The sequence below is a fragment of the Callithrix jacchus genome, chromosome 1, assembly GCF_049354715.1.
Source record: "Callithrix jacchus isolate 240 chromosome 1, calJac240_pri, whole genome shotgun sequence".
NCBI classification, from domain to species: domain Eukaryota; kingdom Metazoa; phylum Chordata; class Mammalia; order Primates; family Cebidae; genus Callithrix; species Callithrix jacchus.
This window is the reverse complement of record NC_133502.1, coordinates 92,767,652-92,787,614: the sequence shown is the minus strand read 5'-3', so window position 1 is coordinate 92,787,614 and position 19,963 is coordinate 92,767,652. Positions and strand designations below refer to the sequence as shown.

The window sequence follows — 19,963 nt, the reverse complement described above, 5'->3', positions numbered from 1 at the left end:
TTTTTTTTTTCCAATTTTTAATATTTTGTTTTATATATATATATATATCTATCCTCATTATTTTTAGAAGAGAGAGATATATATATACCTCCTCATTATTTTTAGGAGAGATATATATCTCCTAAATAATACATATATATATATATCCTCATAATATTTGTCATATATATATATCTCCTCATTATTTTTGGTAAGGCTACCTTTCAAAGTTCTGGCCCCGTTTCTGAAGATGTAAAGAAGGGCCTTAGATCCTTGGGAGCAGGGTTCTTACAATGTGGTCTCAGGGCCAGGAGTGGCAACAACATCTCCCTGGGGACTCAGGAGTAATGCAGGTTCATGTGTGTCACCCACATCTACTGATCAGGAACTCTGGGTGTGGGACCCAATGACGAAAGCTGTCCAAAGGGTTCGGATGCTGCTCAGGGTTAAAAACCACAGACTGATCTGAAGAGCTGCAGGGGACAGCGCCCTCTGGAGGCCACATGGTCACAGCAGCCATGGGGGAAAAAGAGCAGCTGCATCCAGAGAAAGGAGCAAGAGTCCAGGTTTCCAAGTCCAGCTGTCCCTTCTCATGCAAAGGGACTTCTGCTGTGGTCAACTTTGGAGATCCTGACTTGACTGAATTAAAGGATACCGCTGTTTTTTTAATAATAGTGCAGGCTCTCAGCATGGATGAATATGGGTGTGTTCTAAAATATTTAGTGTTCTATTTACTTTTTGCAGCTCGGGTGTTCATATCATTCCCCTATTCAAAATTTTTTTTACTAGTGCTTCATTAAACAGTCATGTCAGCCTAGTCTTTTTTTTTTTTTTAAAGGAGGGTCTCGCTCTGTTGCCAGGCTGGAGTGCAGTGGTGTGATCTTGGCTCACTGCAACTTACACCTCCCAGGTTCAAGCAATTCTTCTGTATCAGCCTCCCCAGTAGCTGGTGGGATTACAGTTGCGTGCTACCACACCCAACTAAGTTTTGTATTTTTAGTAGAGACGGGGTTTCACCATGTTGGCCAGGATGGTCTCAATCTCTTGACCTCATGATCGGCCCGCCTCTGCCTCCCAAAGTGCTGGGATTACAGGTGTGAGCTACGGTGACCTGCCCTCAGCCTAGTCTTTAAGGCCTCTGCAATGGGTCCAGTCCTCAGTCTCAGCTCTCTCTTTCTTCCTCCCTACATGGAAAAATGCTTCTTGCTTGCTTTTGTGTTCATGTTGCTCATGCAGCAGCGGCAGCTCACACAGTGTGTCTATTCACAACTATGTCTCTTCTCTAAACCAAGCTCCTTAAGGGCAGGGACCACATTCCATTCCTGCTTTTCCAAGCATTTAGCACAGTGCCTGTTAATCATAGCTGGTTGGAAAATGTTTTAAAAATGAGTAAGTGTGTGAATATTACTTGTGGTCTATCTATGCTGAACTGTTTTCTGTTCTTGGAACTTTCTTTGTCTTCCTTTGTGCAGTTCCTTCCAATGTGAGATGCCATTACATGTCCATCTCTACCCTCTCAAAATCCCACCCATTTTAAGATTCACTCAGAGTGGCTGCTTAATAAACACATGGGAGTGAACTGTACAGTGCGTGCACTTGATTGAGCAGAATCATCAGCTGGCAAGTTAAGTCACACTGCTCCTAGGGCAAAGTGCACACATGATAAAAAGTGGCACAAATAATAACAATGACACTAATCTATAATATCCATCAGTTGTATTGGTTGAGATCTTATCACATGCCAAACCTTGCGCTAAGCTTTTTACATGTTGTTTTTCATTTAATTCTTAAATCAGTTTATGGAGAAGGTATTGTTATTTATAAAAATTTAGAATGAGGAAATTGAGCCACAGAGGGGTTAAATAATTTGCCTAAAATTATACAGCTAAAAATGTCAAAGACTAGGTTTCACTACGGTGCCTAGGCTGCTCTTGAACTCAGGATCAAGGAATCCTTTCTCCTCAGCCTCCTAAATAGCTGGGACTATAGTCATGCCACCATACCTAGCTAAAGCCAATATTAAAATGTACATCTGGACCGGGTGTGGTGGTGCATGCTTGTAATCTCAGCACTTTGGGAGGCCAAGGCAGGCAGATTATGAGGTCAAGAGATTGAGACCAACCTGGCCAACATGGTGAAACCCCGTGTCTACTAAAACTACAAAAATTAGCTGGGCATGATGGCGCATGCCTGTAATCCCAGCTACTCAGGAGGCTGAGGCAGGAAAATCCCTTGAACCCAGGAGGTGGAGGTTGCAGTGAGCTGAGATTGCACCACTGCACTTCAGCCTGGATGCTCTAGTTAGATATATGGGGTCCAAGATAAAATGAAAAAGGTCCAGGGGGCTGCCATCTTGGTGAAGTTCATAGGGGTCCAATTGTTAGAGATATGCTGGACATCCCCTTTAAGGAAAGAAAGAAATCATAGCATCGTGTAATCTCCATCACAAAAAGGTGTAGTGATTCTTAAGCATCTTTGGATTTCAGATGCAGCCAATTCTGAGTGGAGACCAGTGCAAGAAAGGACTTTTATAAAGTCTAGGCTAGAGTTGTGCTGCAGTCTGCCCTGAGTCTAGTGCTAAATGACCCAGCAGGCCCAGTGGTGCTAGAGGTACCCAAGGTGGAAAGGATGCTGCCCAGTCTCTGACAAGCTCCAGTAGGAGAGGCACAGAACCGTATCTCACAGTCTTTCTGGATACAATCATGCCTTCTGAAGCAGAGAACCATGCCCTATAGGAAAAGGAGCTTGATGAGGGCTATCGCACCATTGTAGAGACTGAGTATCTGACTGTAGGACGCCAAGTAACGATGAGAATGGAGATGCTCACCATGGATGGGGCATCATCATAACCACTGACGCCTAAGGGACTTTTGTAATTTGTTGTATGATGAAAAATGGTTCATAGGGATCAGGCCAAAGCAGGTCCAGAGGGCATGTCACTTTTGTGGCACTAATGCTTCTTCTTCAGTTCACACACATGGCCTCAAGCAGCTTCTGGATGATCCAGTGGTGATCCAAGATCTCAGTGATCTTGCATCTGGTTCACAGATGGTGTGGCTCGGTAGAGGAAGGGAAGAAGAAAATGGACAGTTGCCATGTTATAGTCTCATTCAACATTGACCTTAAGGACAGAGTGTGGGGGAAATCCCGTCAGTGGACAGACCTGCAGCTGGTACACTTGGTTGTTCACTTTGTATAGAAGAAGTGGCCAGAGATACAGATATGCATAGACTTCTGGCTAGGAGTGGACGGTGTGTTTTGTTGACCAGTGGTGTGAAACTGGCAATATTAGAAGATGGGAGACATATGGATTGCTATAGTCTAAATGTTTGTGTCTCCTCAAAACTCAAGCTAAAACCTAACCTCCAAGGTCATGGTATCAGAAGGTGGGGTCTTTAGGAAGTGATTAGGTCATGGAGGGGATTCATGCCTTTATAAAAGAGATCCCAGACAACTAGCTAGCCCTTTCTACCATGTGGGGACACAGTAAGAGGCCAACATCTGTGAACCAGAGAGCAAGTCCTTATGAGAAACGAGTTCCTGGGGTAGGTGTTTTCCAGAAGGTCGTTTGTTTGTTTGTTTGTTTGTTTGAGATGGAGTCTCACTCTGTTGCTCAGTCTGAAGTACAATGGCGCAATCTCAGCTCACTGCAACCTCCGCTTCCTGGGTTCAAGCAGTCCTCCCACCTCAGTTTCGCAAGTAGCCAGGATTACAGGCATATATCACCACGCCAGACTACTTTTTATTTTTATTTTTAGTAGACATGGGGTTTCACCATGTTGGCCAGGCCGGTCTCCAACTCCTGACCTCAAGTGAGCCTCCAACTTTTGTCTCCCAAAGTGCTGGGATTACAGGCATGAGCCAGTGCGTCCGGCATTTTATTTAATTTTCAGAACAACTACATGAGTAAATATTACAGTCACAACAATGTTGATCAGAGAAGTTAGGCAACTTGCCAAGCTAGTCAGCTGGGTGGCTAGGATAGAATTTCTGTCTTCAACAGTGCGGATGCAATTCCCACTGGATTTGTGAACTGCAGAGCTATGTAACCTTCTGGGTCAGGTGAATTTACTGGGCCTCAAGAATCATCTTCCCTCATCTTCACTCCTTATTTTTTATCCTAAATTTTACACTTTGTTCCCCTCAGTCAGTCTGCAAACCTCCTTCACAGACCCTGTTATTGATTCGCTAGGACTGCAGGCGCTCACCACCATGCCCAGCTAATTTTTGTTTTGTTTTGGTGGAGATGGAATCTCGCTATGTTGCCCAGGCTGGTCTCGAATTCCTGGGCTCAAGCGACCCTCCCTCCTCAGACTCCCAAAGCGCACGGATTGCAGGACTTAAAGAGACAGTAAGTAGAACATCTTGGCTTGATAGGTCCAGGAAATCAGCCAGGGCAACTATCAGGTTGGACTCTATAGTGCAATTACCACTGTTGGCCACCAGATGGCAGAGGCACTCAGGGCATAGCCGCGAGAAGGCAAAGGATGTGCTTGAAGACCGGGCTATAGGGGAAGCCTCAGGCCGGAGAGCCAAAGGTTAGCCGCATTCTCTGCAGGGAGAGCCAGTTGTTCAGGTAAATATAATTCAGACAGCTAGAATATGGGATGCGCTGGTGAGATTCAAACAGGCTTAATTGGGTTCTACCAGAGGGAAAAATAGAGAGAGTGTGAGCTGGAGATTGGATCATTGCAACAGAAAGTTTCAAAGGCTCCAGATCAAAACACAACATAAATAAGCTGGGGAACAGGCTGGTTGCGCTCTGCAGGCAGGATAAGAACGGGTGATTGGCATTTGAAGGCGAGGATGAGCTGTGAGTGAAATTTAGAGTCTGCTGAGCATCCAGATGGGAGTTTATCTTGGTTATACCTAGGACCATCTGACCCATAGATGACCCTGTAGTGTACTGTATTTTACAGAAATGGCCCTAAACACATTTTGGGTCCTGTGTTTTCCCAGAAGGTGAGTACTTCCCTGACAAGAGGTAGAGTCTAGGTACTCTCCCCATGAACGTGGGCAGGATGGCCTGACTGCCTCAACTAACAGAGTACAGTGGAAGTGACATATATGGCTTTCAAGACTCAGTCATCAAGATGGCGCAGTTTCGGCATGGCTTTCTGTCTCTCAGGACCCTCACTTTAAAACCCCGAGCTACCATGCGAGGAGCTGGGCTACCTGGAAGCTGCCATGTTAGAAACCTCGTGGAAGGATCACATGTGTTGGGGCTCCCCAAAATGGAGACCACAGAAGCAGAAGTTTTTCTCTGACCCTCTCCTGCCCTCCTATCTCTCGGTGACATTCTCCCCTGAGGCCGGCCACGGAAACTATCGTCCCTCTTCGCCAACATGGGTTACAGCAGCGGTCCCCAACCTTTTCGGCACCAGGGACCGGGACCAGTTTCATGGAAGACAGTTTTCCCACGGAGTGAGGCAGGGATGGTTTCAGGATGAAGCTCTTCCATCTCAGACCACCAGCCATTATGTGGGTTCTACAGCCTAGATGCCTCACATGTGCAGTTCACAATACCTGTGAGAATCTAATGCCACTCATTGCTGATCTGACAGGAGGCCGAGCTCAGACGCTAATGCCGGCTCACTCACACTCACCTCCTGCTGTGCGGCCCAGTTCCTAACGGGCCACGGACCAGCACTGGTCAGCAGCCCTGGGGCTGGGACCTCTGTGTTAGGTGAAACCAGAACTATTCCCTAAAGCTACTCATAAAACCTAAAAATATGACTCCAATTCCCCCCTCTGTCTTTCTGCATAAAAACTGGCCTTAAGGAAATTATTTGGCTTATCTTGTTTGACTTTTGGTTATCAGATCGACCCCCATTTCAGAGACGATCCTCACCATATCCAGAAGGAAAGAATACTGCACAGAGAAGCCGAGAAGAATCTAGACAGGCCTTACTCAGTCCATTAGCATTAGATCATTCCATTATTATCCAATCGTATTTCTACACAGTCCATACTTTATTGGACCTAAGCAATAAAATGGACAATGTCCCCTGTATTTTTGAATCTTCATTCTGAAGGCTCCCACTATAATAACCCTACACATAAAATAGTATGTATCAGATTACAAAGAAATATAAAAATATTTTTAAAAGATATAATACATGGCTTCTTTTCTTCTTTTCTTTCTTTTTTTCTTTTTTGAGACAGAGTCTCACTCTGTTGCCCAGGCTGGAGTACAGTGGCCCAATCTCAGCTCACTGCAACCTCCACCTCCTAGGTTCAAGCGATTCTTCCGCCTCGGCCTCCTGAGTAGCTGAGACTACAGGTGCACACCACCACACCCGGCTAACTTTTGTATTTTTAGTAGAGATAGGGTTTCATCATGTTGGCCAGGCTGGTCTTGAACTCCAGACCTCGTGATCTGCCCGCCTTGGCCTCCCAAAGTGCGGGGATTACAGGCGTGAGCCACTGCACCCAGCCCATGTGCTTTTAAAATAATGTATTAAATAAGATAAAGTGTTGCCTGTAATAAATCCTGTACCTTTCATGTGTTGGTGAGCATGGATGCTATTTAGAGGTATCTGAACAACTGTGATAAAACAAACTTTTTGCTGTTTTTTTGGTAACGAAGTCACAGGTACTTCTAATATTTTAATATCTTGCTGCTTTTATTCATTATTGAAGGAAAAGCTAAATTTCATTTAGAGATGAGTGAAAATAAAGGAATAGTATTTTTTTCCCCCATCCAAGTTCATGAACAATTTCCCATACTTCCCCAGCTCCCACTGTTGAGAACCATGGGAAGCAGGTGCTTGCAAGCCTTTCAGGGAATATTAACAAAGCCTGTCTTTTGCGGATGACAGAAGGGAAGGGAGTGACATTTAGTTCTTGCCCAAAGTCATGTGGCTTTTTGGTGGCAAGGCATTTTCCTAAGTGTTCCTCTTCTCCCTTCCATTCTCTTTCATTCTCCTTCCTGTACATCTGTCTGCTTCTCTTTCTCCATGGCTTTTTCTGCTTCTGTGACGCTTCCTACTCATGAAATGAAATGGAGACCTTTAAAACCAAAGCCCCATGTCCACTAGCTGCTTTCTCATTCTTACTCACAATCCAGAGTTTTTTTTTATTGGGCCTCATTGTTCTCATTTACATCCTGTGATACTTCACATGAGCCTTCTACTTAGATCATACATTCCTGTGTATTTCTGCCTCTCACCCCTAGAATATGCTGCACTCTCTTCCCCCCCCCCCCCACCATGTATCTACATTAGCATCTCTTCCACATGCGGTCTGAGAATTACTTGAAGCAGAATCACCTGGCCCCCTGCCAGCCTCGTGACTACATGGGGGTGGTGTTGAGAACTTACATTTTCTCAAGCTGCACTGGCTGGTCTAATGGCTCTGAATGTTCGCACAACACAGATGTGAGCCCCGCCCCTCCTGAAGGGCCACACTAGTTCCACCGACCCAGTGTAGCCTCTTCTCACTATGAGAGCCTCACCTCCTCTGGAGATACCCACTTTGAGTATTGCTGCTTCTCGTATCCTGTCCTGTTTGCTTGATTAAAATATTAAGGCTAAGAGAAAGAAGAGAAAGAGGTGATTAACAGTCATCGTACTGGATACTCCTCAAGGCTCAATGAAGTAGATACTATTGACCCCATTTTACAAGTAAGAAAATTAAAATTTAAAAAGCTGGGTAATTTGTTTAGGGTCACACAGTTAATAAATTGTGAAATTAAACTGCTAGCCTTGGTCTTTTTTTTTTTTTCTCCAAAGCCTCTGTTCTCATGACACAGACCTTATTTAACGTAGCCTCAGGGATGGGACATAGCATCTTTGCATTTGCTGTACCTCTAAATATGTTCCCTTTTTTTTTGTTTTGCAAGCATCTGGAGTTGATCCTTCACAGATTTCTTTCTCATTTTCTACCCACTCCCTTAAATGTATGTCCTTCTAAAGTTCTGCTGTGATCTCTTCTCTTTTCTCATTCTTCATACTAACCATATTTTTTGTACCCAGTGCCTGGATCTAGTTTAAGCCAGGATGTCCCTGTTGAGCTTGAAACCCATATGCCTAAATGGCTCGTGTCAGTTCCACAGGGACTAAAATCCAGCCAACCGGACTTTGTTCCTTCGCCTCACTTCCAAGCACCTTTTCTTACCAAGCACTTCAGCTGCTGCGGCAGATTCTGTGGGAAGGCTCTTTCAACATCTCCAGCCTGTATTTAGTGGACATCCCCAGTGCAGAGGCTAGAACAATCCTTTTCTATTATACCCCTTAGTTTCTCAGATCCCCACAGCTCAGTCCTAATCCCTCTTTCCTTCTACAGTCATTCCTTAGGTTGTATCATTCAGTTTACAGGCATTTTATAGCATAGATTTTCTGATGGATCTCAAATGTCTCTCTTTCCAGCCAGATCTCTCCCCTGGGCTTCAAACCTGCATACCCTATCACACGTTAGCCATCTTCATGTGGGTGTCTAATCAGTGTTGCATACTCAGTGCATCCAAATAGAACACTGAGGTCCCTGCTGCCTGCTGTGCTCACCTTATATGTGGTGCCTGACTGACCCTCCCACCCCTTTCAGGTTTCTACTCAGAGATGCCTTGCTCTGCCCACCTGTCTCAGACACCCACCCACACCTTAGCCACTTAATTTTATTTCCATAACATTTGCTTTCTGGCGGGGTGCCATGGCTCACACCTGTAATCCCAGCACTTTGGGAGGCTGAGGCGGGCGGATCACGAGGTCAAGAGATTGAGACCATCCTGGCCAACATGGTGAAACCCCGTCTCTACTAAAAATACAAAAACTAGCCAGGCGTGTTAACGCATGCCTATAGTCCCAGCTACTCGGGAGGCTGAGGCAGGAGAATCGCTTGAACCTGGGAGGCAGAGGTTGCAGTGAGCCAAGATTGTGCCACTGCACTCCACCCTGTGTGACAGAGCAAGACTCCATCTCAAAAAAAAAAAAAAAAAAATTGCTTTCTGAAATTAGGTGATTTATGGTTTCTTGTCTCATTCTTCTACTGATCTCTGAGAGCAAGGACATGTACACTGCTGTCTCCCTGGTACCTAGCAGGGTTCCTGTACATACGAAGTGCAAGCGGTATTTCTTCCTCTCTTATGCTCACTGCCACTGTTCTAGCACAGGCCATTATTTCTCGCCTGGCTTGCTCCAAAAGTCTAAATGCTCTCTTTGCCTCCAGTTCCAATTATTGTCCAAGCTGAAGCCCATGTGATTCTTTGAAAACACAGAGCTGTTTGTCTGTTGCCCTTTTCAGACCTTTCAGGGAGTCTTCATTTGATTGGACCTTCTATCTCAAGCAACAGAAACTCAGCTTGCTCAGGCAATATGAATTTTCCTTTTCAGCTCGGCATGGTCTTGGTCTCTCCATCTGGACACCAGACATGCCACGATTCTCTTGTACCTCGAAGGCCCTGGCATACATGGACCTCTCTATTTGAAAGCTGTATTAATCAGGGTTCTCCAGAACGGTGGGACCAATAGATGTCTGTGCACCTATAGAGAGAGGGAGAGAGATTTATTTTAAGGGCTTGGCTCAGGTGATTGTGGAGGCTGGGAAGTCCAAAGTCTGCAGAGTAGGCAAGCAGGTTGGAAACTCAGAGAAGCATTGCAGTTTGAGTTTGAAGGAAGCAAGCTGCCAGAATTCCTTCTTCCTTAGAGGAGGTCAGTCATTTTTCTCTTCAGGCTTTCAACTGATTGAATGAGGTCTCCCACCTTATGCTGGGTAATCGACTTTACTCAAAGTCTACTCATTTAATGTTAATCTCATCTAAAAAAATACCTTCACAGAGACATCTAGAATAATGTTTGAGCAGATAGCTGGATATGGCAGCCTGGTCAAGTTGACACATCAGGAAACCTCCCTTCAGCCTCCCAACTGTTTTTGTTGACTTCCTTCAGATACCGGCTTAGATACCTCCTTTGAGAGTCTTTTATGACCAACATGGGGGTAGGTGCCTCTTTTTTTTTTCTTTTTTGTTTTTTGAAACGGAGTTTTGCTCTGTCACCCAAGCTGGAGTGCAGTGGTGCAAGCTCAGCTCACTGCAACCTCTGCCTCCAGGTTCAAGGGATTCTCCTGCCTCAACTTCCTGAATAGCTGGGATTACAGATGCCCATCACCACGCCAGGCTAATTTTGGTATTTTTAGTAGAGACAGCGTTTTACCATTTGGTCAGGCTGGTCTCAAACTCCTGAACTCTTGACCTTAAGCAATCCACCTGCCTTGGCCTCCCAAAGTGCTGGAATTACAGGCGTGAGCCACTGCGCCTGGCCAGTGCCTCTCTTTTGAGCCCCAGGGACTCCCCATATTTATTCTTGGCACAGATTTATTTTACCATATTATAAAATGCCGCCTTTTGTAATGTTGTTCCCCACACCAGAAGCTTACTTCGTGAACATCAATATGGTTCTCTATTGTATCATCCTCACCTCCATAATACCCGACATATGAGAAGTGCTCAGTAAATATTCATTGAATATTTGAATCATTGAATGACTCCCATGTGCTTCAAATTTTTTTATATACTTTAAGTTCTGGGGTACATCTGCAGAGCAGGCAGGTTTGTTACATAGTTATACACGTGCCATGGTCCATCATTGCCTATTTCTCTCTTCTCTTTTCATAATCAGAGCTGTAACTAGGGCTGGCCATGGTGTTTTTGCCCCAGGGCTCTGTAATTTACAGTATGCCAGTTTTTAAAATGATCGTGCAACTAATTCAATAGCACAAGCGTGTAGTATCACTAAATTTAACAGCTGGTAAGTGAGAATAACTAGTTAAAAAGGAAGCCACCAGATGGAAAGGATTATCAATAGCACCCATATGCCAGCTGAGACATGAATCATAAAGTCGATTTGATGACATGTTTTATGCTTGCCCTGGCACCAAAATTGCTCGTTACAGCTTGGCCTGGACACTCCATTGTATGCAATACTTTCTGGTGGCAGATCTATTAACTTTACTCAGTGTGTGGGGGGAAAAGAAGGTGGAAAATATACTAACACCAGAAAGTTATGTGTAGGATAGAAGATAGACCTGCCTTTTTTGTCTTCGTCCTGCTAACTGGAGAATTAGGATTTGAGGTTCAGCAAAAGGAGGATAGAGCATGACTTACAGGCGCTGATCTGCATGGGTCAAGGAAATGTGCAAGATAATATGTGTCCATCAACAGACACAGCCACCTCCTGTGCCTCCACTTCTGGAATTTGTAGCCCCATGGAGCAGCCACTGGCAGAGAGAGAGGGAATGACTTTAAACAGTCGGTACTGGGATGGCCCCACAACTCCTCAAAGATGGGGATGTTTTCTTTTTTTTTTTTTTTTAAATGTAAAGATTTTTTTTATTTCTGCTGGGGAGGGAGTAGGATAAATAGAACTGCTTTCCAATTTGCTCTCCACTGTATATACACATACTCACACACATACATAAACATACATACACCAAAAATACCCCAAACAAAAAATAACAGGAATCAAAAACCAAAACACCCCCAAACTGCACCAATACTTCATATTTTGACCAAAAAAAAAATCCTTGGAGGAAGTGCAAAATGCAAAATCAAATGACCAAAAAATGCTGAACAAACAGCATTATTAATATACAAAATATTTATATTACTGAACTAGTAACTAGTAACAGGTGATGTTCTCCGTGTCTGTAAAACTTTGGAACCACATAGCTTATTTGTTAAATCTAGTCCATGCCAGCTTCCAAAAACCAAAATTTTAGTTAGCTTCATTCTTTGATGCCTCATCAAAATTTTCTACAAGATCTGGAACATCATCATCCTCCTCATCAATGTCTTCTGGTTTTGGTGCTTTACTGTCTAAGACTTGCCGCGGGAACTGTTCAGCTAACTTCCTAAGGCTTGTTAAGCTGTCAGCACCAAGCTGACTTAATATTCCAGGAAGCATTTCTGTGATTGGTTTGGCTTCTGCATGACCAGTAATTGCAAAGGTGTTAGCAGAAAGGGAAGCTTGGACTTTGGGATTGTTGAAATGAATAACTGTCCCATCATCTTTAATCATGTTCACCTCTTCAATACCAGCTATATTATTCACAGCCAGTTTTTTCAGAGAACTCTGAAGCTTTTTGTCATCAGCCGTAGCTGTTCTATGTACTACCTTCTTCTTTCTGCGAGCTGTACCCTTGCCCCCTATCCGGACCTGAGCCTGAAGTTTGGCTAACTTTTCTTGATTCATGCTGTTGGTAAATCTGAAGCAGGGAGGGTCCTCCAACAGCAGCACGCGGCAAGAGGGTGATGTTTCCTACATTACCAACATCATACATCAGCCAGCAGTTTTAGCCCTAAAGATATTAGCATATGAAGTCCTTCACTGCAGAAAATCAAGAACTAAAAGATGGCTCTCTAATTAGCTTGCAATCTTCAGCTCTTCAGACTTTTTGCCATCATTATCAAACTGAATATTTTTTTCTGTCCAAAGTCCTCACTTAGACACAGAGTTGCTTGTGAAGCTCTGTGGTCAATAATCAACCATCCTATTATTATAGTAGGTAGTCAGGCAGAAATGAGCATGGCAGGACACATATTATCTTGCACATTTCATTGACCCATGCAGATCAGCGTCTGTAAGTCATGCTGTATCCTCCTTTGGCTGAACCTCAAATCCTAACTGTCCAATTAGCAGGACAAAGACAAAAAGGCAGGTCTATCTTCTAGCCTACACATAACTTCTTGGTGTGGGTATATAAAACCTGAAACTGATAATTAGCTTCCTGATAAGATCTCAGGAGCTGGGTGAGTGGGGTCGGGCATGTGCACTAAGAAGCAAAATGGTGATGTTTAACCGGGATAGAATCTTCCTCTAGGAGCATTTCGTAAGGGACGAAGGCCTCAAGTGAGCATATGCAAACTTCAGTACTGTGCATGTGGCCCCTCCTAAGTGCTAGCAGGCCACTGACCACTGCGCATGCAGACAGCTCAACCCAAGGGCAGAAAGAGGGGAGAAGTAATGCAAGACCCCGGAAGTGTGCCCTAAGTAAAAGGCCGAACCCTGTGTTTAATCTCTCAAATTGCCTGCTTGGCCCTCTTCCAGCTGTACTTTACTTCTTTCCATTACTACCCTAAAACCTTTTCTTTTTCTTTCTTTTTTTTTTTTTTGAGACAGAGTCTCCCTCTGTTGCCCAGGATGGAGTGCAGTGGTGTGATCTGAGCTCGTTGCAACCTTCAAGGATCAAGCAATTCTCATGCCTCAGCCTCCCAAGTAGCTGAGACTACAGGTGTGCGCCGCTGCCCCTCAGGAAATTTTTTTATTTTTAATAGAGACAGTTTCGCCATCTTGGTCAGGCTGGTCTTGAACCCCTAGGCTCAAGTGATCTGCCCACCTCTGCCTCTTAGAGTGCTGGGATTACAGGCATGAGCCACAGGACCCAGCCTGCCCTAAAACTTTTCAATAAGCTTTCACTCCTGCTCTAAAACTTGCCTTGGTCTCTCCTTCTGCCTTATGAGGAGGCAAGAACCGAGGTTGCTGCAGACCTGTACAGATTTGCCACCAGAAACATAATTTGGTGCCATGTGACTCGGATATGATCTGCTGCTAACATTATTTTCTTCTATTTCTTAGCACCTGTGCTTCCTTTATTTTTATTTTTTTTTAATTTTTTATTTTCGAGACTGAGTTTTGCTCTTGTTGCTCAGGCTGGGGTGCAATAGGGTGATCTCAGCTCATTGCAACCTCCACCTACTGCTTTCAAGTGATTCTCCTGCCTCAGCCTCCCAAGGTGCTGGGATTACAGGCATGAGCCAACGTGCCCCACCTCCTGTGATTCTTTAAAAAAAACCCCATGTCTCATTTTTCAGAGGCCAGAAGCATACACTGAGGAGTCAGAGTAGCAGCATCCCAGACACTCAGCTTCTTGGCCCCCATGTGGTTCTCTCATGGGCTGGCATTTGTGGAGGAGTGAGGATCACTGCAAGTTCCCCTTGGCCACCTACCAGCTATGGAAGCTTCAGATTCATCATCAGTACAGTGGGATAGCCAGTAATGGCTATTTCAGTTATAAAAATTATGCTTCTTGGAACTTCAGAAGACATAACCGAGTGCTCACAGGCAAATGTTACGTCTCTCCTTTGCTAATAGAATCATTTCAGTCTCTTCCCTGCCACATCCTTCAGATGCCCCTCATGTATTGACTGCAGAGACATTTAAATGAATTAGGAGGCATTAACCATTGACTTTTCTATTTTAGTTGCAGGAAAAATGTAATCAATAAGGAAGCCAACCTAGTACTCAGAGGATCGAGGGAGGTTTCTGAATCCATGGGCCCTTCAGGCTGTTGTCTTATAAATAGATTGCATTCAGGCTAATCTGATATCAGGTTGTCTTTGGGTGTGAAGGACTTGAAAAAAATAAACTTGTTAGCTAAAGAAATCTTGAATGGATAGGGGCTTGAGTGGGAGGTGTCAGCTGAAAAGATGTGATGGCATGTCTGTAGGCCATCTGTGTGTTTCGAGGGAAATTATGACTGGGAGGTGTGAGAATGAAAGGAAGACCATATGACACCAAGGTGCCTCTCTTGAAATTAGATCCCACCGAAATCCAGTATTGCCCTGGTGTTAACCTGAGGGAGGGGGAAATGCCACACCACCCACTGCATGACCAAGCTATTTCCCTTGGCCGATGTAACAAATTACCACGTCTAAAGAAAGCAAATTTATTATCTTACAGTCCTGGAGGTCAGAAGTCTGAAATGTGTCAGCAGGGCTGCATTCCCACCGGAAACTCTCTGGAAACTCTGCTTTCTTGCCTTTTCCAGCTTCTAGAGGCTGCTCAAATTCCTCGCCTATGACCCCATCCTCCCTCTTCGGTGTCAGCAGTATAGCACCTTCAAATCTGTGTCCCCTGACTCCATAAACTTATCTCCTGTTTCTTGGGCTCTGCTGGGCCCACCCAAATAATCCAGGATAATTACCTAATCTCAAATCCTTAATTTAAGTACATTAAGCACAAACTTTTTTGGGGGGGGTCAGGCTCCAAGGATTAGAATGTGGACATCTTTGGGGAACCATCCATCATTCAGTCTACCACATCAAAGTGGTCAAGATTATTTTTGTTTCCATGGTGACTGCTGGGTCAGACTGGCATGCAGGTAAACTGCTTCTGTGATAATCACTGCTCTGATAGCTGCCATTTCTCCTCTTGTTTTAATAAATTATACAGAGCCGGATGTGAAACTGACCCAACAGTCACATGGACTGTTCTTTTTGATAAACACAGAAATTGACCCTTCTGGTCTTAAAGTTTGAAACATATTTGTTTAATCTGAGTTCCTTCCTCAGGAAAGGACCTTCAGGCCTCTGTAAAAGGATATCAGAGAACTCAAACTCACCAGATCACTAGGGTCCTGACTATAAGATGCCAGACCCCTCATTCATCATGACTGCTGACATCCCTCCCTAGTTCCTGTTTTCTCACACATTGTTACTTTTCTTCCCTGCTATGTAAACCCCTCATTTCAGTGGCTCAGGGAGATGGGTTTGAGACAGCTCCATCGCCTCAGCTGCAGCACCCTGTTAAAGCCTTCTTCCTTGAAAACACTGGTCTCGGTGACTGGCTTTCTGTGCGGCAAGCAGCAGGACCTGGACCAAAGCCCTGGTGTTTTGGTAACAGGTGCACGATGGTCATTTAATCAGGGCCTATTCATGGGCTGTGCTCAGCACCAAGTCTTGTTTCTGATCTCAGAAAACAAAAGGTCTTAGTTGATGTTGAGTCATAAAATGTTAGAATTTGAGGAAATGTAAGAGATGGCATGATCCAAGAATGAGGGGCAGAGAGGCTGACAGGACTTGCTGAGGTCAACAGCTATAATACTTAGTGACCCAAAAAACTAGCACCTGCTCCTTAGTTCTCACATTACATCACCCAGATTGTGAATTAGGCTCGGGAAGCTCTGGAGTTAGTTATGGAGTATGTGATTTGTCATTTCCCACCACCATGATATTGGGTAAATAAGGTAACAAAAAAAACTAAAGCCCAGCATGGTAGCTCATGCCTGTAACCCCAGCACTTTGGGAGGCTGAGGTGAGTGAATCGCTTGAGCCCAGGAGTTTAAGGCCAGCCTGCGCAACGTGAAGAAACCCTGTCTCTACAAAAAAAATACAAAAATTATCAGAGACATGGTTGTGTGCACCTGTAGTCCCAGCTACTCGGGAGGCTGAGGTGGGAGGGTCGCTTGAGCCTGCAGTGAGCTGTGATCACACCTCTGTACTTCAGCTTGGGTGACAGAGCAAAACCCTACCTCAAAAAATTAAATAAGATAAAACACCCAAGAGAAAGAAAAGTTAAATTTTCATGAAATTTACTGATGGAAGGTAACCACTCTTTATCAATGTGGCTATTGCAAAATATAACAGAATAAGGGGAACTGGATTTCAGTCTCAAGATGGAGACTTTTTTTCTTAGTTTCAGAGATATAGAGTAAGGAATATAGTTGTAACAGGTCTGAAGGGAAAAAAAATCTAGCTTTCTTGGCCTTTAAAAAAAATGCTTGTTTTTTTCATAGTTTACAGAGAAGCATTTGTTGAGGGCTCACTATGTGTTGTCCTAAATCCTGAAAAAAAAAAAGACAAACAAGATTTTATTGATATTTATTACTTATCCTTTAAATTTTCAAACTTCTGAAAATACAGAGAAAGGCAGTTTTAAATTAAATTTTAAAATGCAGTACACTTCATGCTGCCGAAGTTAAGGCATTGAAAGCAAGTAACAGAAGATGCGATGCATTGCAAAATGTGAGATGTAGTTCAAAGTATGTCCCTACTGCTCTTAAATTCCCTGTGGTTGGGAACTTAACTCCTCTGCTTACCTTGAACTGCTTAATCTGCCAAAATTGAACAAGCCGAAACATTTAGGCCTGGTTAAGGTATAGAAAATTCAAAATTTGGATAAACTCTCAGGCAGATGGAAGAAATAGTGCCAGCCCTACCACCTGCCTCAGCCCTTTGTTGTTTGGGTTCATAATTTCCCCACAGGCCTGGTTTGCTCATTCACAGCTTATTTTTTTTTCCTATGGTATTTGTTAAGTCAGTTTCTCCTATACCATAAATCACCCCAAAGGAGCAAGGTGATTTGCTCTGGAAACCAAATGAATATTCTCAGGTCTTGCCATCTTGTGATACATTTGTAACCATATTTTCGAGTATGGAAATATTTTGGGAAATAAAAGTAGTTAGAGGTGATGTGCATAGTTTGACTTGGAGAACTGCCAACATTTTTGCTTCTTTGTAGCCTTGAAATCACCTGAGGTAGGAAGGTAAATTAAGCAGAAGGAGGAGAGGAGAGAAATGGTGTTGAAAGGGATATTTCTGAGATGAGTTGAAGGTGGTAGGGGAGATACCTGGAACCTTGAAAACCAAGGTCAATCTCAGACGAGAGCTCCTTCCACCTACAAAGGTCTGAGGTTTCTGAAGTGGGGTCACTGACAATAGCCATCATTTTGTGATAGCCAGATCAGCCTTTGAGACTGATTGATCTCCCAAACATTTTAGATATGGGCCACTGACTCACAGATTGCACATAGATGATGGCAGCAGTGAGTAGCTCGAATTTCATACGGAGACATAATTCTCTTGAAGCACTCTGATATGTTTTTTGTGCAGCCTTTAATTGAATACCATTCGATGCCACCTGATGGAAAGAAAAGAGGTAGGGAAATTTCTTGGGAGGCCACTTCTTTGGCTTCAGATGCTGCAGATAACTAATAGGTTAAAAAGAATACTAAGCAAAGCTTTAGTTTTATGAAGATATGAATCTAGAGTTTCCACCATTAAGAATGGTTCATTTCATTCTTTTTCCTTTAAGAACTCCCACATAGACTACTGTAGTTGGGTACATTGCATACACAAGCTTTGAAACTATAAAAAAAAAACTTTCAAATTCAGATTATAAAAACCATGCAATTGCCATTGACTATGTAGAATTTCTAAAGTGTTAGCTGTTTTGAAGCTTCCTGATAATCACCCCCTAGTTTCACCCAGGTTGTGAGTTATTCAAAGGGCTGAATGTACCAAAGGATCCTTTAGATGTGTTAGGTGCCTCTCAGAAATGGAGGCATACGCATGACCTCACTTAATTTCTTCCCCAATTAAAGAAGGAATAATGCATGTTCACTGTAGAAAATAAAAAAATGCACAAAAGTACAAAATAAGTGACAGTGACATCCTATAATTCTACCACCGCAGCTTCAGTTGTAAGTAGGAGGACAAAAGGAGCAATTCCTCAAAGGCAGCAAAATGTGAAGACTGGAAACTTGGACAAAACAGTGGTTTCTCAACTGGGGATGATTTTGCTTTCCCTTTCCCAGGGAAATACCCAGGGACATTTTTGTTGTCAGAACTGGTTGGGGTGGCAGAGTGGGGTTGGAGGTGCTCTTGGAATCTAGTAGATAGAAGCAACAATGCTGCTGCTGCTGTACATCCTACAATACAAAAGGCTGCCCTCCATTAAGAATTCACCTGCCCAAAACGTCAATAGTGCAAAAGTTGAGAAACAAGAAACCCTACTGAAAAAACTATCAAAAGCATGAAGTTCAGTTGTTTGTTTTGCATCAGTGTAAATGGCAAAATTCCCAAATTAGGAAACTGCTCTTCCAACATCATAGTCATTCCAGGCCTTCCACCCACCAAGAACTATTGTTAATATTCTGTTGAATAAGCTTCCAGGCTCTTTCTTATGCATCATACTAATTCTGATGTCCCTCTGACTAGATGACTCTCCGTCCACATTCAGGAAGAGAAGAGCCAACATCTCATGGCCCCAGGGGTCTGCATATCTTTCCCCTTCCATAAAGAAGGGGCTGTGACTAGCAAAGGGGAGAACTGACCTTGGAGAGGGACCCTAAACTAGAAAGATTGAACAGAACTCAAGTAACCCTCTTAATATCAAAACACCTTGTGATGTTACCCTATGATTCTCATCCTCCCTCCAAACTAACTTTGATCTCCTCTAATTTTTATTCTTCCCTTCCAGTTCCACAGAAAAGTTTAGAGGTTTGTTTTGTGGATTTTTCTTGATCGGTGGTATGCTGAACGTACTTGTTGGCAACTGAATTTTTTCCCACTCAACAATGTTTTAGAGATTCCTCCATGTTAACAAAGAGATCTAGTTCATTCTGAGTGTTGCATGGAACTCCATGGCTGAATATAACACCGTTTAATGAATAGGTCCCTATAGATGAACATTTAGGTAATTTCTATTACTTTACTATCAAACGTAATGCTGCAATGATAACCTTGATACATGTGTTAAATGTAAATATTTTTCTGCAGTAGATGCCAAGAAATAGAATTGCTTTGTAGAAGGCTGTTTATTTAAAATTTTAATGGAAATTCACAAATTGTCTAAAAAGATGCTGAACCAGTCTAAGCTGTCATTGAAATTGTCTGAGTGCTCCCATTTCCCCATACTGTCACTAACTCTTGATATAATAAAACTTTTATATTTTTTACCAAGCTGATGGGTTAAAAATATCATATTTTTCCATAATTTGCATTTCCTTGATTTTTACTAACAAGGTTGAGCAGGGTTTTACATTTTTAGGTTACTTATATTTCTTGGTTACTTATATTTCTTCTTCTGGGAATTGCCTTTATACTTCCTTTAATAATGTATTTCCCCTTGATTGTTGGGCTTTTAAAAATTATTTTTGAAGTTCTTTATTCTGGATAGGTATTAATATTTTTTCCCTGTTATCTATGTTTTGGATGTTTTCACCCAGTTAATCCCTTATCTTTTACATTTTGGAGTTATCACACATTTTATAAATGTTAAAATATTGATATATGCAAATGTATTTATTATTTCCTTCACAACTTTTGGGTTTGAGATTTTTTTTTTTTTTTTTTTGGAGACAGTGTCTTACTCTGTCGCCCAGGCTGTAGTGCAGTGGTTCAATCTGGGCTCACTGCAACGTCTGCCTCCTAGGCTCAAGCAAGTTCTCTGCCTCAGCTTCTATGCTGAGTAGCTAGGACTACAGGTGTTAG

General features: G+C 43.1%; 3 protein-coding genes across 6 annotated transcripts in view; 1 reads left to right on the top strand and 2 right to left on the bottom strand.

Annotated features, from left to right (window-relative positions):
- The window catches only part of C1H9orf85 (chromosome 1 C9orf85 homolog), a 176,868-nt gene that overhangs the window by 92,262 nt on the left and 64,643 nt on the right, over window positions 1–19,963 (top strand). The window lies entirely within an intron of this gene.
- Window positions 11,265–12,219, bottom strand: LOC108587672 (transcription factor BTF3 homolog 4). The gene has a single exon (XM_002742851.6). It carries the CDS (start codon window positions 12,162–12,164, stop codon window positions 11,688–11,690), a length of 477 nt encoding a protein of 158 aa, XP_002742897.1. The 5' UTR covers window positions 12,165–12,219; the 3' UTR covers window positions 11,265–11,687.
- C1H9orf57 (chromosome 1 C9orf57 homolog) overlaps window positions 17,334–19,963 on the bottom strand; it is a 31,177-nt gene continuing 28,547 nt past the window's right edge. The window contains exon 5 of the mRNA XM_035302589.3: window positions 17,334–17,609. Within this exon, the coding sequence (XP_035158480.2) occupies window positions 17,467–17,609 (143 nt within the window). The 3' untranslated portion in view covers window positions 17,334–17,466. The remainder of the gene's footprint in view (window positions 17,610–19,963) is intronic.

Bases quoted from the DNA above. Each gene is read 5' to 3' on its own strand.
- LOC108587672 (XM_002742851.6), bottom strand. From the start codon at position 12,164: ATGAATCAAGAAAAGTTAGCCAAACTTCAGGCTCAGGTCCGGATAGGG.